This window comes from Panthera onca, chromosome B1, assembly GCF_046562875.1.
Source record: "Panthera onca isolate mPanOnc1 chromosome B1, mPanOnc1 haplotype 2, whole genome shotgun sequence".
Taxonomy (NCBI): domain Eukaryota; kingdom Metazoa; phylum Chordata; class Mammalia; order Carnivora; family Felidae; genus Panthera; species Panthera onca.
In genome coordinates this window covers 60,935,735-60,948,518 of record NC_138342.1, presented here as the reverse complement: position 1 = coordinate 60,948,518, position 12,784 = coordinate 60,935,735, and the positions used below count along the sequence as shown (strand labels likewise).

The 12,784-nt window shown below is 42.3% G+C and overlaps 1 protein-coding gene across 2 annotated transcripts; it reads right to left on the bottom strand.

Annotated features, from left to right (window-relative positions):
* Nucleotides 1–3,651: 3,651 nt before the first annotated feature.
* ODAPH (odontogenesis associated phosphoprotein) lies at nucleotides 3,652–11,976 on the bottom strand. 2 transcript variants are annotated; one of them, XM_078445124.2, is made up of 3 exons: nucleotides 11,910–11,976; nucleotides 4,054–4,192; nucleotides 3,652–3,912 (listed from the first exon to the last, which is right to left on the bottom strand). In XM_078445124.2, exons 1-3 carry the CDS (start codon nucleotides 11,974–11,976, stop codon nucleotides 3,828–3,830), a joined length of 291 nt encoding a protein of 96 aa, XP_078301250.1. In that variant the 3' UTR covers nucleotides 3,652–3,827. The 2 variants fall into 2 exon arrangements, with proteins under 2 accessions (XP_078301250.1, XP_060511948.1); XM_060655965.3 differs by having other exon boundaries at nucleotides 3,652–4,192.
* Between the last annotated feature and the right edge of the window lie 808 nt (nucleotides 11,977–12,784).

Here is a 12,784-nt window from a genome sequence, read left to right as displayed (position 1 = left end):
CTAGGAAGTGCTGAGGTATATAGAACTGACCGCCCCAGTGCATGGTTTCAGCTGCGCCTACTCGTTTGCACCTCCCATCCTTGATGCCTTTGTTCCTCTGCTGTTCAGAACAAGCCTGGAGGTTCCAGTAGGAGCTTGAAAGTTACTTACATTTTATTATACAAATAAGTCAGATATGCTCTGTGCTTAAAAAAGGAAAATGCTGAACCTCTTCCTTCCTTCCTTCCTTCCTTCCTTCCTTCCTTCCTTCCTTCCTCCATGGAAGCACCTGAGCATTGTCCCACTGTGTTCTTTAGAATCAAAGCCAGCTTTCTCTAGATTATGCAGCTGTTCTAGGAGTTTGTAGTTCATTGCTTTCAAAATTGGATACCTCGTGTTATGGGCTGAATTTATCCTGACATTCGTATGTTGGAGTGCTAATCCCCAATACGTCAGAGAGTGACTATATTTGGAGATATCCAATCTGACAGATATCCTTATTAAGAAGAGAAAAATTGCACGCACAGGAAAGACACCGGCACACACGTGCACAGAAGAAAGACCCCGTGAAGAGGCAGCATGAGGGCAGCCATCTGCAAGCCAAGGGGAGAGGCCTCAGAGGAAGCCCACCCTCTTGACACCTTGACTTTGCACTTCGAGCTTCCAGAACTGTGAGAAAGTGAATTTGCACTGTTTAAGCGTCCCAGGCTGTGGCATTTTCATTATAGCAGTCCCAGCAAACTAACATTTGATTGGTTTCAAATGATTTTCCAAATGCCATACGGTAACATCTATAAAATAAGTCAGCTCTTTCTTAATTTTTCATGTCTAATCAGGGGCGTAGCAAACCCCAGGGTTTAAATGGGCCACAAACCAATCATTTAGTAGCCAACCCCATGCAGCCTGCATGTCCCTCCTCTCCTGGTTTGGCTGCCCCCTGCATGGTTTGAGATGAAATGGTTTTGAGAAGAAATCATACTCCTTTACCTTCAAATACTTCATCTTATTATGTAAGGATGTTCTCTTACATAATCATCAAATTCAAAAAAATTAACACTGACATAAGGCTATTATGTAACACATGGCCACATTAAAATTTTGCCAGTCATCCCAATACTATTCTTTCTGGTAATCTCTCCCTCTCCTTCCCACCTCCAGGACCACATGTTACATTTAATTATCATGTCTCTTTGATCTCCTTTAACCTTTGCCTACCACGACATCTACATTTTTGAAGATTACACAGCAGGTGTTTTGTAAATGTCCCTCAGTCTGGGTTTGTCTGATGATTAGATTCAGGCTATGCCTTTCTAGCATAATCAGAACTTTAGACATGCATAGGTTGTTCATGCCACAAAGCACAAGAGTTATCACACCCTTCCATCGCTTTAAAAGCAACAAAGCCCACTTACATGCTAAGAGGAACACATTTGATACATAAATTCACTTTGAGGTGTTAGTGATGAAAACTATCTCCCTGAGGCAACAAACCTGCTAGGCATCACTGTATTTTTAAAGAAAAATTTATTAGACAAAAGGATACAAATTTTTTTAATCATGATTTTTAAAAAATCATTTAAATCATACGTTTTAAATTACAGGTGTAGGCTACTTTTCATATGGGCAACTCTATGCATGTTCAAGGGGGAGGAATGTTGCAATTATACCCAGAGTTATTCTGGAAAAGGTACCCACTATGAAACACTGCAGAAACAGCCTGCTTTCTATAACAGATGCAGTGACTGAGGCATTGAAGCGGTGATGCTTTAGTTTGTCTTAGTTTTTCTGAGGTTTGTATGTCACCCAGCAAGGTCTCCATGGACTAGATTTCAGAGCAATTGAGTTTGGGATTCCTGTGAGCCATGGAAGACTCTGGAGTGGGGAGTGGGGAGCAGGAAGAGTGCTGTAATAGCGGAGGGGGTCCAGAAAGGGAGGTGAGATTCAAACACAAACATTTACCTGTCTTCAGGTTTGCCCGACTTTGGCCCTTTTCTGATTATGCCCCATGAATCAAAAAGAAAGCAAACGAGACAGCCAGTTTATTACAAAATACAGAGTTTCTTAGGATTTCAAATACAGTTTTTATTTAAGCTCATAATTTTGAAGCAAATATCTGTTCTTATAAGAAAATTTGCTAGGAAGTGAGTGAAGGAATTTTTTTTTCCTTTTTATCTTTTCACATAGCAAAGAAGAACAGTATGATGACTTTCTCTGTCTCTTCCTTTCCCAGGCAACACTCCCAGCGACCTCATGTCTTTATGTTCTTTTTTTTTTTCCTTTGTAAAAGCAGTGGCAGCAGCAGCAACTTTTGCACGCACTTCTTGGGAGGAACAGGTGTAAGCCCTTGACCACATATGCAAAAGTCAAGTTCCTATGTTACAGGCAAGGTGAGTGGCACAGACAGGAGGCAGTATTTATAGAATGGCTACAGTAATGCCCAATGAATGCAATCGGTGGGATTTGTTAACTCCTGTTGCACGCTCAGCTTCCTATAGTTGACTCAACTTATGTCTTTGGAGCTCTAGAGTTACAAGAACATCCATGTAAACTTAAAACAAATTTTTTTAAAAATTTTATTTAAATCCAAGTTAACATATAGTGTAATAATGGTTTCAGGAGAATTTAGTGATTCATTTCTTGGATGCAACACCCAGTGTTCATCCCAATAAGTGCCCTCCTTAATGTCCATCACTCATGTAGCCCATACCCCCACCCAACACCCCTCCAGCAGCCCTCAGTTTGTTCTCTGTATTTAGGAGTCTCTTATGGTTTGCCTCCCTCTCTGTTTTTATCATATTTTTCCTTCTCTTCCCCTATGTTCATCTGCTGTGTTTCTTAAATTCCACATATGAGTGAAATCATCCATGTAAACTTTTAATCAGACTTTGAGTCTGGAACCTTACTGAAAGTTCTAGGGGAAATAAATAATAAGCAATCTAAGCTAGTATCCATATGATGATAAGGTGAGAAACAGTGAGATACTTATCAAACTAATTTGCACTGGTTGCTTAAAAAGTCAACATAAAAGTAACTTTAGATATTACAGTTAAAAAATAGTTTTTTAAGTTAGGTAATTTAGTTTATGATATCTTCAAGGTATTATCTTAGATGCCCCATAACTTTGTTTTGCTTTAATGATTATAATTCTTTTGTCGTTGTCATTAGAAAACTGAGTGGATCCTGAAAGTTCTCATCATAAGAAAAAAAAAAAACGTAACTTATATGGTAATGGTTATTAACTGGACTTATTGTGATTTTTTGCAATATATACAAATATGGAATCATTACATTGTACATCTGAAACTAATATAATGTCATGTCAATTACACCTCGGTAAAAGATAAATGAATAAGTAGCCACTATCTACACCATGGCCAAACAGAGAATAAAATAAGAATAACATTAAACTTTCAGTTTTCTATAATTTCCTTTACAGTTCACTTTGTAAATGCGCTTTGCTCTGTAAATTTTCCAGTGAGTACACAGGGTGTCATTAATGTCTTCATTTGGTTTATATCGATTTGTTTAAATGCTTTCACTTTAATTTAGAAGAGAGAGCTGAGTCTCCTGGCATTGCAGTCTGTACAGGAATTCTTGGAACCACCCATTTTAGGATTTTATTTGCATGAATATCTTGAGATCTTAAAAAGTTGGGGATAAGAGTAATGTAGTTATCGCTCCTATCTGGCAAACATGAATATCCTGTAAGCCAATATCGTCCATGCAGACATGAAGAACAATTTCTAGTCTGTGGTGTTTAAGATACTTCATGTTCAACTCCAATCATTTTAGTTTGGAAAAAGAAAGCAGGAATCTTTTTAATCTCTTTTCGGAGGTATTGGCCTCTTTCACATCAGCATGTTTGGGGCTTCTCTTTTCTCTCTGCTTTCTTCAGAGGAGCTTCCTCTCCACAGTTTTCTTCTGGGGAAGTATCTATAATGAGGAGTGAGGCGACTGTGTGGCCAAAAGAACGGACGAAACTGAAAACGACGATTGCACTTCCGAGGAAGGAAAGGTCTGTTTGGAAACCTAATGTGGACTCTAGGCCCTTGTGGAAAAAAATGAAAGGGACACTTGGGTGTCCTTGGGACGAGCTGAATCCTCGTCACCGGGTTCCTTATGGTGGGTGGAGGGGTGAGTGTAAAGATCTCGCAGTCTGTAGGGCCTCCATCATCTTGTGAGCCTCTAAGAGGGGTGGCTACTGCTTTTTGTCCTGCGGGGAGAAAGGTGCAAGTCAGCAAAAAGGCCTGATAACAGAAGCAGAAGGGAGATACTTTAGATGGCAGTAGGGCAGAAAGATTGGGAGAGAGAAATAGAGAAGTCTCAAAACAAGTTTGAAAAAACTGCCAAGGTCCAACAGAATGAAACATGAACACACCTCATGACCCAGCAGTCCTACTCTGAGAATTTATCCAAGAGAAATGAATGCATATGTCTTCAAAAGACTACTTCACGAATGTTCATAGCAGCCTTGTTCATATTCATATTATTATTTTTTAAGTAGGCTCCATGCCCAACACGGGGCTTGAACTCAGGACTTTGGGATCGAGAGTCAGATGCTCTTCCCATTGAGGCTTTTGGCTGCCCGCCCCCACCCTTCTTAAGCCTTATTCATATTAGCTCTTAAGCTTGGAAACAGTATAAGTGTCCATCAATAGGAGAAAGGTTAAACAAACCGTGTATATACAATGAAAAGGGGGCAACAAACAAAGGAAGACTTACTAATATGACAACATAGAGGCATCCCACAGATATTATATTGAGCAAAAGGAGCTAGACACAAAAAAGTGCATACTGTAAGATTCCACTTATATAAAGTTCAAGAACAAGGAAAACCCATCTATGGTTACAAAAAATTCTTAAGTAATTAATTTAGGGTTAGGGTAGGTGTTATTTTGTGGAAAAAGAATTCTTTATTTTTTATTTATTTTTATCTTTTTTTAAGGTAGAATTCTTTAGATCTTGTTTCAGGTGGTTGTTATATGGGTATGGAGACACACACACACATTTATATTTACACATACATACATGTACACACATGTTTATATACATACAGACATACATATATGTGTATATGTAAAATGTGATTAGTCTGTACCTCTAAGATTTGTATATTTTATTGTTCATAAGTTATAACCAAATAATGAAAGTTCAGGGGCGCCTGGGTGGCTCAGTTGGTTAAGCATCCGACTTTGGCTCAGGTCATGATCTCACAGTCTGTGAATTCGAGCCCCACATCAGGCTCTGTGCTGACAGCTCAGAGCCTGGAGCCTGTTTCAGATTCTGTGTCTCCCTCTCTCTGATCCTCCCCCATTCATGCTCTGTGTCTCTCTGTCTCAAAAATAAACACTAAAAAAAATTTAAAAAAAAAGAAAATTCAGTGGAGGAAAAGAATTAATGTTAAGAAAATAAGAATAACTGCCCCTCCCTATGAAGGCTATTCATCCAAGGGGTCTGCTTCACTTCCCCTAGCACTGAAATCATTCCCTAAAGAGGGAAGTGGGGGTGGGGGGTGGGGGGGGCATCTACACACAGGAGGGGAGCAAGTACTAAAAACCAGGATGAAATTAGTTTCTGAGAAGAAATTTGGGTCAAGCTCAAGTGTCAAGGTCTTCTCTATAGAGAACACTCTTCTCTGTATCATCCAATGGAATTGGCTATGAAAAAGTAAGCCCTTCAGAAAATTATTCTTTCACGTTTTTACAAACTTACCAACACAGGCCTGGAAGGGGATGCTATATGTAAATGATGGAAAAACAAATTCCCCACAGAAAGTTGAAAGTACTGAGGCACTTGAAAGAACTGGATTCCCCTCCCCTGTAGAACAACTGAATTCAGATTTCTTGGTTGTGTAGGACATACCTATTTCCTGCTTGTGTTTATAGCCCCTTCTGGAGATTCTGCTTTACCCACAACCCCTGGAAAGGTCAGTCCTACGTATCTTTGACTATGGCTGTTTGGCCTGCTGATAGACACTCACCTCATTCATTGGTTGGTCAGTGACCAATCAGATTCTCATTTAAGGATTTCAACAAAGAGACACAGTGGAAGATGTTAGTGGAAGGTGTAGGGCAGGGACTGGAGTGTTAGGTTTTGTTTGGCCAGTTGAATGATGAGTAAGCAGAGAAGCCAGTCTTTCCATAGATGCCATAAAATGGTAAGGCCTTTCAGAGAAAGAGAGACAAGCGACCATGTGGTAACAGAGTGGTGGTAAGAGTAGCCTTGGTTCTTGACTCTTTAGGGCTGATCCCTCTGAAGCCTGGCTGTGCACAAGGGTCTTAGAAATATCCTTATAATAATCACTCCACCTACTCTTTAAAAAAATTTTTTTTAATGTTTATTTTTGAGAGAGAGAGGCAAAGCATGAGCAGGGGAGGGGCAGAGGGAGAGGGAGACACAGAACCCGAAGCAGGCTCCAGGCTCTGAGCTGTCAGTACAGAGCCCGACCTGGGACTCAAACTCACCAGGTGTGAGATCATAACCTGAGTTGAAGTCAACCGACTGAGCCACCCAGGTGCCTCCTTTTTAAAATTTATTTATTTTGAGAGAGAGGGAGGCAGAGCGTGTGTGCGTGTGTGTGTGTGTGTGTGTGTGCTTGTGGGAGGGGCAGAGAGGGAAAGAGAGAGAGAGAGAGAGATTCCTAAGCAGAGCTTGATCTCATGATGGTTAGCTCATGACCTGAGCCAAAAATCAAGAGGCAGATGCTCAACCGACTGAGCCACTGAGGTGCCCCTACTTTATTCTCTTCTTAAGCTGGCTTGAGTGGGTGTCTGTTCCTGAACTGTTGTAACATGAAAGCTTTCTGCAGAGAATCCAGTCAGTGTGGAGAAGCTAGCTTTCTTCTTCTTTCTTCTCCTTCTCCATCTCTTTCTCCTTCTTGTTCTCCTTCTCCTTCTTCTCCTCCCCCTCCTCCTCCTCCCCTCCTCCTCTTCTCCCTCCTCCTCCTCCTCCTTCTTCTTCCTTCTTCCTTCTTTAAAAATTTATTTTAGGGGCACCTGGGTGGCTCAGTTGGTTAAGCCCCTGACTTCAGCTCAGCTCATGATCTCACAGTTCATGGGCTTGAGCCCTGCATCAGGCTCTGTGCTGACAGGTCAGAGCCTGGAGCCTGCTTCAGATTCTGTGTCTCCCTCTCACTCTTCCCTTGCTCTGCTTGAGCTCTGTCTCTATCTCAAAAATAAAGATAAAAAAATTTTTTAAATAATATTTATTTTATTTTTGAGAGAGAGAGAGAGAGAGAGAGAGAAAGAGAGAGAATGCATGCATGTGAGCCAGGGAGAAGGGCAGAGGGAGAGAGAGACAGAATCTTAAGCATGACCCTGGGATCATGACCTGAGCTGAAATCAAGAGTCAGACACTCAACCAACTGAGCCACCCAGGTACCAGAAACTAACTTTCTTCTTAAACTCCATCTTGACATTTTGTTATTAGATCAGACTTAGCTAGGCCTGAGCTCTGCCTCTCAGTACACTGTATTCCAGCCATTAACAACAAATCAACCACCTACCCCTGTGCTCATCTCATTTCTCAAACCTGAGGCTATTCAACCAAATCTTCCTGCTGACTCTGGGGTGTTAGAGCCTGCTAGGTAGCTTTTCTCTGATTCTGGGATGTCCAGCAGTGTTCACTGCTCTCTCCCGGGGATTTCCAAGAGCTCTATATCAAGATACAAGCTTGTCCTAGTAACCAGCCCAAGAATGTGGGCAGGACCACGTAAAACCATATTCTTCCAGCAAACTAGACACATGATGACTATTGCAGGGCACTGGTTGACTAGCACAAGGGCTCTAAAATGTGGGAACCAGAGGGATTGATGTGGGAAACTGTACAGGTTAAGGCCACACATTTGGGTGAGGACATTCATGCCATTCATGGTCTCCAACTTTGGCTGAGTTAACACTGCTCACCAATTCTTTTGTTTCTCCTTGTTCTGCTCCATTCCCACTGGCTTCTGAATCTTTGACACTCTTCTCAAAGCCCCTTCAAAATTCTCATTCTTTGTCATTCATTTGAAGAATTTTCTTCAAAAGTCTCTCTACCTTTGTAAGTAGACTACTTAGCTGCATATTTCAGAAAGAAAACTTCAGTGATCTGCCATGAACTTCTTTGGTTCTTGTCTCTCTCACTTCAGAGAGATATCTACACAGTCATCTACATGCGCCCCCTATGGCCCCCCCATATTTAATCTACTGGAACCTGACTGTGCTTTCTCTACTCAAGAAAACCTACTTTGGCAAAAGTCATTACTGGTCCTGGGCTTTTAACAAACTGGTTCCAGATACCCAAGCACCATTTCCTGTCCTCTTTGCCTGGCTTACTCCTATGCATATTTCATGCCTCATTTCCTCAGTGAGGTCTTTCCTACCCTGAGGCTGGCTTAAAGCCCTTGGCGCTATGCTTCCATACCACTCTGGGAGTCCACTTTCAGAATACTCATCAGTCATGTGATTACTATTCAGTGGTTGTATTTCTCCACTGGAACATCCACATGACCACCCTGTAGACCACATCTCCTTAGCCCTGCCACAGTGCCTGCAGTGGAATTGAATTGATTGAGAGAAATCTCTGTTTCTATAATTGCCAAAGTTACCATCTCCCCACCTCTCAGAGATGATGTGATCATTATAAATAGATGGTTTTCAATATTTAACACACAGATATGCCCCCAAAGGCACTGAATGTCAAAGATGAGAGCCCTTCTGTGACATTAATCAGACCAAAGTAGGTCAAATATTTGAATACAGATTGAGAGGTGCCTGGGTGGCTCAGTCGGTTAAGCGTCTGAGGTTTAGACTCAGGTCATGATCTCACAGTTCTGGGTTCAAGTCCCGCATGGGGCTCTGTGCTGATAGCACAGAGCCTGCTTGGGATACTCTGTCTCCCTCTCTCTTTGTCCCTCCCCCACTCTCTCTCTCTCTAAAAGATAAATTAATAAACATTATAAAAATAAATATAGATTAAAAACATTTATAAGACAGAAGACGATAGTGTTTAAAGCATAGACTCTAGAACGAGGATCGCTGAGCTCTGCCACTTAATAACTGTATGACCATTGACAGGTTCCTTAACTTTTCTGAGTCTCCTTTTCCTTATTTGTAAAATGGAAAAAAAAATACTACCTACCTTGTTGGCTTGTTGCATTATCTGAATTAAGACACGTAAAGTGTCCAGAACATGTCTTATACACAGTATGCACTTAGTAGGCATTAGCTACTGTTATTATTAATCTTGAATGTCGTGGAAGAAAGATTCTATCAGCACAAAGGCCCATTTTCTTGGGCCCATCTGGTTCCACTTTAGGTATAAAATATGTGTGCTACTGATAGGACTAAAGGGTACAGATGCTATTAGAACGGGACCTTGATGAAAACAGAGATTCTGTTGGTCATGGCTCTGTCCTTAGCACCTACAATATACCTGGCTTAGAGGGGGGTCCACTACATAGTCAATAAATTGAATGAATGGTCAGGCAGATGTTGAGGGGTTTTCTCTGTAGATTTTGTGAAGCTCATGAGTATTTAATTTCAGTCCCAGAAAATTTGCAATAACTTACATTTAAAATTAGACTATAATAAAAAATCAAGCCAAAGTATCACTTGAAGTTTGGATATCAATTTTGAGCGGGTTTATTATAGTCTAGACATGAAATTCATAGCATATCAACAACTAGTACTTTTTTTTTTTTTAAGTAAGGATGAGAAGTCCCTTTTCTTTAAAAAAAGAAAAAAAACCCCAACAGAACAATTACCTGTAGTCTGTGGTTATTTGGGCAGACGATAGCTGGTTTGTAATGAACTGTACTGATTTTTAAGAGAAGTAAACTCATACATAATGTTTAAGTACGCAGTTCTCCCCTTATAAGGCCCATGGAGTCATAGAAAATTCTCATGTGCTTTCAGAGTTGAACCAGAAAGGAATAGAAGTTCTGTGATGAATTTACTCACGACAACTGCAACTCAGGTCATTTTGTAGACTCACAGAATGACTGGCTCTTTTGGTCAAATCTCTAAGCCTACAGGGAAAGCATTTGGAGCCCAGAAAGTGTCCCAAAGGCCTCTTTCAATTCTGTGCTATAAAGCCAGTCATTTCCACTGTGTGCAGTTACTGTGTTAGGTGTTCTGGCCAACTCGGAGATAATAAAGACACGGGCCTGCACTTGGGAAGTGCTACGAATACATGGATCTGTACTACAGAGCAGAAAGAGGCACGTGTCACGGATGATGTACAAATTGCTATAATTCCGAGATGTCAGAGAGAGAGGTAGCAATTTTTAAATTATGTGTTTCTTTTGTTTTAAGTGTATTTATTTTTGAGAGAGAGAGAGAGCGCGCACGCACATGCATGCCAGCAGGGGAGGGGGAAAGACAGAAAGACAGAGAGACAGAATCCCAAGCAGGTTCTGCGCTGTCCGCACAGAACCCGACATGGGGCTCAACCTCATGAACCAGGAGATCATGACCTGAGCTGAAACCAAGAGTGGGACACTTAACCTATTGAGCCACCCCGGCGCCCCTTTCAATTATGTACCTTAAAAAAAATCTTTGCGGAGCAATCCTGTAGCTGCATTTAAGTGTCATCAGGTGAAGCAGAATTGCAATAAACAGGGGAGGGCAGGGTGAGTTTGGACACCCACACACGACCAGACACGGCACAGATAGGCGAGTGACGAGCTGGAACCAGGGCTGCATGGATAGAGCGAAGCTACATTTGAAGGAGTTTCGATGCCAGCCTGAGGGACAGTGGGGAAGCATGAGCCAAATTCAGAAGTCATATCTCACATTTTAATTGGTGTTTTTTCAGATGTGGATACACCTATGACCTCATTATAGCTTGTTCAGCTATGTATTTACAAAGTTTCCCGAAGAGTGGTTCACTTTCTGGAAAGAAGATGTCAGGTAGGTGGCTGGTTGTGTTTTACAATGTCTGTTTTAGATGTCACGTTCAGCAGGTGGTGCTTGGGGGTCTGGTTTTGGGAACGGGGCAGGTGTCATTTGTAATATCTCCTCCCCTTCTGATTGCCAGAGTTCATGCAGAGGTTGGGCAAAGTGACCTCTGGTGGTCTCGCCCCCAGCCTCCGGGTCTCTGCCCCTCTCCTCTGTATGTGAGCTTTGGGGGAGGGGAGATGACTAGGGTCTGGCTGAGCCCCTGCAGAGACCCCAGGGTAGTTGGTTTGATCCTGGGTCTCACCTCCCTGAACAGTATCTAGTGCTGGAACGAAGGTGACTTGTGAAAGAAACAACATTAGACCCAGATCCCCCAGCATCTCTTTCTCTCCTTTCCCTTTCTCCCCTCTTCCCTAGCCTTTTCTCTCTTTCCTCCAGGGGTGTGCAAACCAATTTTAAAGCTCAGGCCACCCAGGAAACCTTGTGATGGGGGAAAGGAAAGAGAATAGGAGCAGTGGAGAAGCAGAATGTAATATAATCCTAGAGAAAGCTATGTTCACTTCGGTAGCCCCAAGACGCAGCTGCCTAGATGTGATTAATTAAAGCAATTAACAAACAGAGATTAAACAGCCACCATGTGCAAATTACTGTGCTGCTGGGGATAGCAAGAGGTGGACCCTGCCGTAATTCAGGGTGGAAACTGTTAGCTTTACAATAATAACAACTGGTATTGGATAGTGTTTTGAGCTGGAAGAGCTTTTCTTGCAAGATAGCTCATTTTGTCCTTATAACCCCCATAATAATTATTAATACTGTCACCTCACATATGAGGAGACTGATGTGAGAAAGGTTAAGTATGTCTGAAGTCACATAGTTAGGGCTGAGACGAGGACTAAGGTCTTCAGATGACAAAATTTAGCTTCTTTCTCCTCAACCACACAGGCTGATGGAAGCTGACAAAATTATGTCCGGTTCATGGATACATATAGTTGTCTTTTCACACAAGTTATTAATTAGGGACCCACAGTAGAATAAGAGCCAAAGCCTTACCTTCTGCCACGGTTACCACCACCCAGCAGACCAATAGCCGGCAGGCGAAGCGGAGTTGGTGAGCCATGGCTTTCCACCCTGAGCAGTCACTGCCCCGAGCCCAAGTTGCTTTAAAGGGGAGCCGGTGAGTCACCGGCAGCCTGATTCAGGTAATTTGCATTTGCTCAGTGGACCACAGGAATCAGGGCCTGCGGTATGAGGGTAAGAAATCAGCAAGGAAATACCAGACAGTGTTTATCAACCAGAAGTTTCTTGGAATGACAGCCAAACGGCATTCATCTATCCTTTGGAGTCAGATTGTGGACAACCACACCCTCACTACCCTTTTAATTCCCTCCAATCTTCTCTGCCCGTAGTGCCCTCTGTTTACTTGTTCTATGGGTCTCCCTGGGCAAGAGAAAGAATCTGTTTAGGGGATACTCAACAGTGCTTCCCTCTGTGTGGTTGACTTACTTTAAAAAGCCAAGCAGGATGGGGAGGGCATTGTCCAAAGTCTTCCTGACCCAGGTGGTTTGAAGAGGCTGTTCACAGGCCTTGGGTCAGAGATTACGGCTTTTTCTTCTCTTCTCTGCTTTTGTCCAGGAGCCAAAGGCAGCAGCGTCACAAAACTATCTTCTCTAGTAGCCATCACGGTCGCTGTCCACACAAACATGGCTATTTTTTTTTTAATTTAATGTTTATTTATTTTGTGTGAGAGAAACAGCGTGAGCAGGGGAGGGGCAGAGAGAGAGGGAGACACAGAATGTGAAGCAGGCTCCAGGCTCTGAGCTGTCAGCACAGAGCCTGACGCCGGGCTCAAACTCACAAACCGTGAGATCATGACCTGAGCCAAAGTCGGATGCTTAACTGACCGAGCCACCCAGGTGCCCTCAAAC

Bases quoted from the DNA above. Each gene is read 5' to 3' on its own strand.
- ODAPH (XM_060655965.3), bottom strand. From the start codon at position 11,976: ATGGCTCACCAACTCCGCTTCGCCTGCCGGCTATTGGTCTGCTGGGTG. The intron at 4,193-11,909 runs GTAAGGCTTTGG...TTCTCCCCGCAG, and splicing joins GGTGGTAACCGTGGCAGAAG to GACAAAAAGCAGTAGCCACC.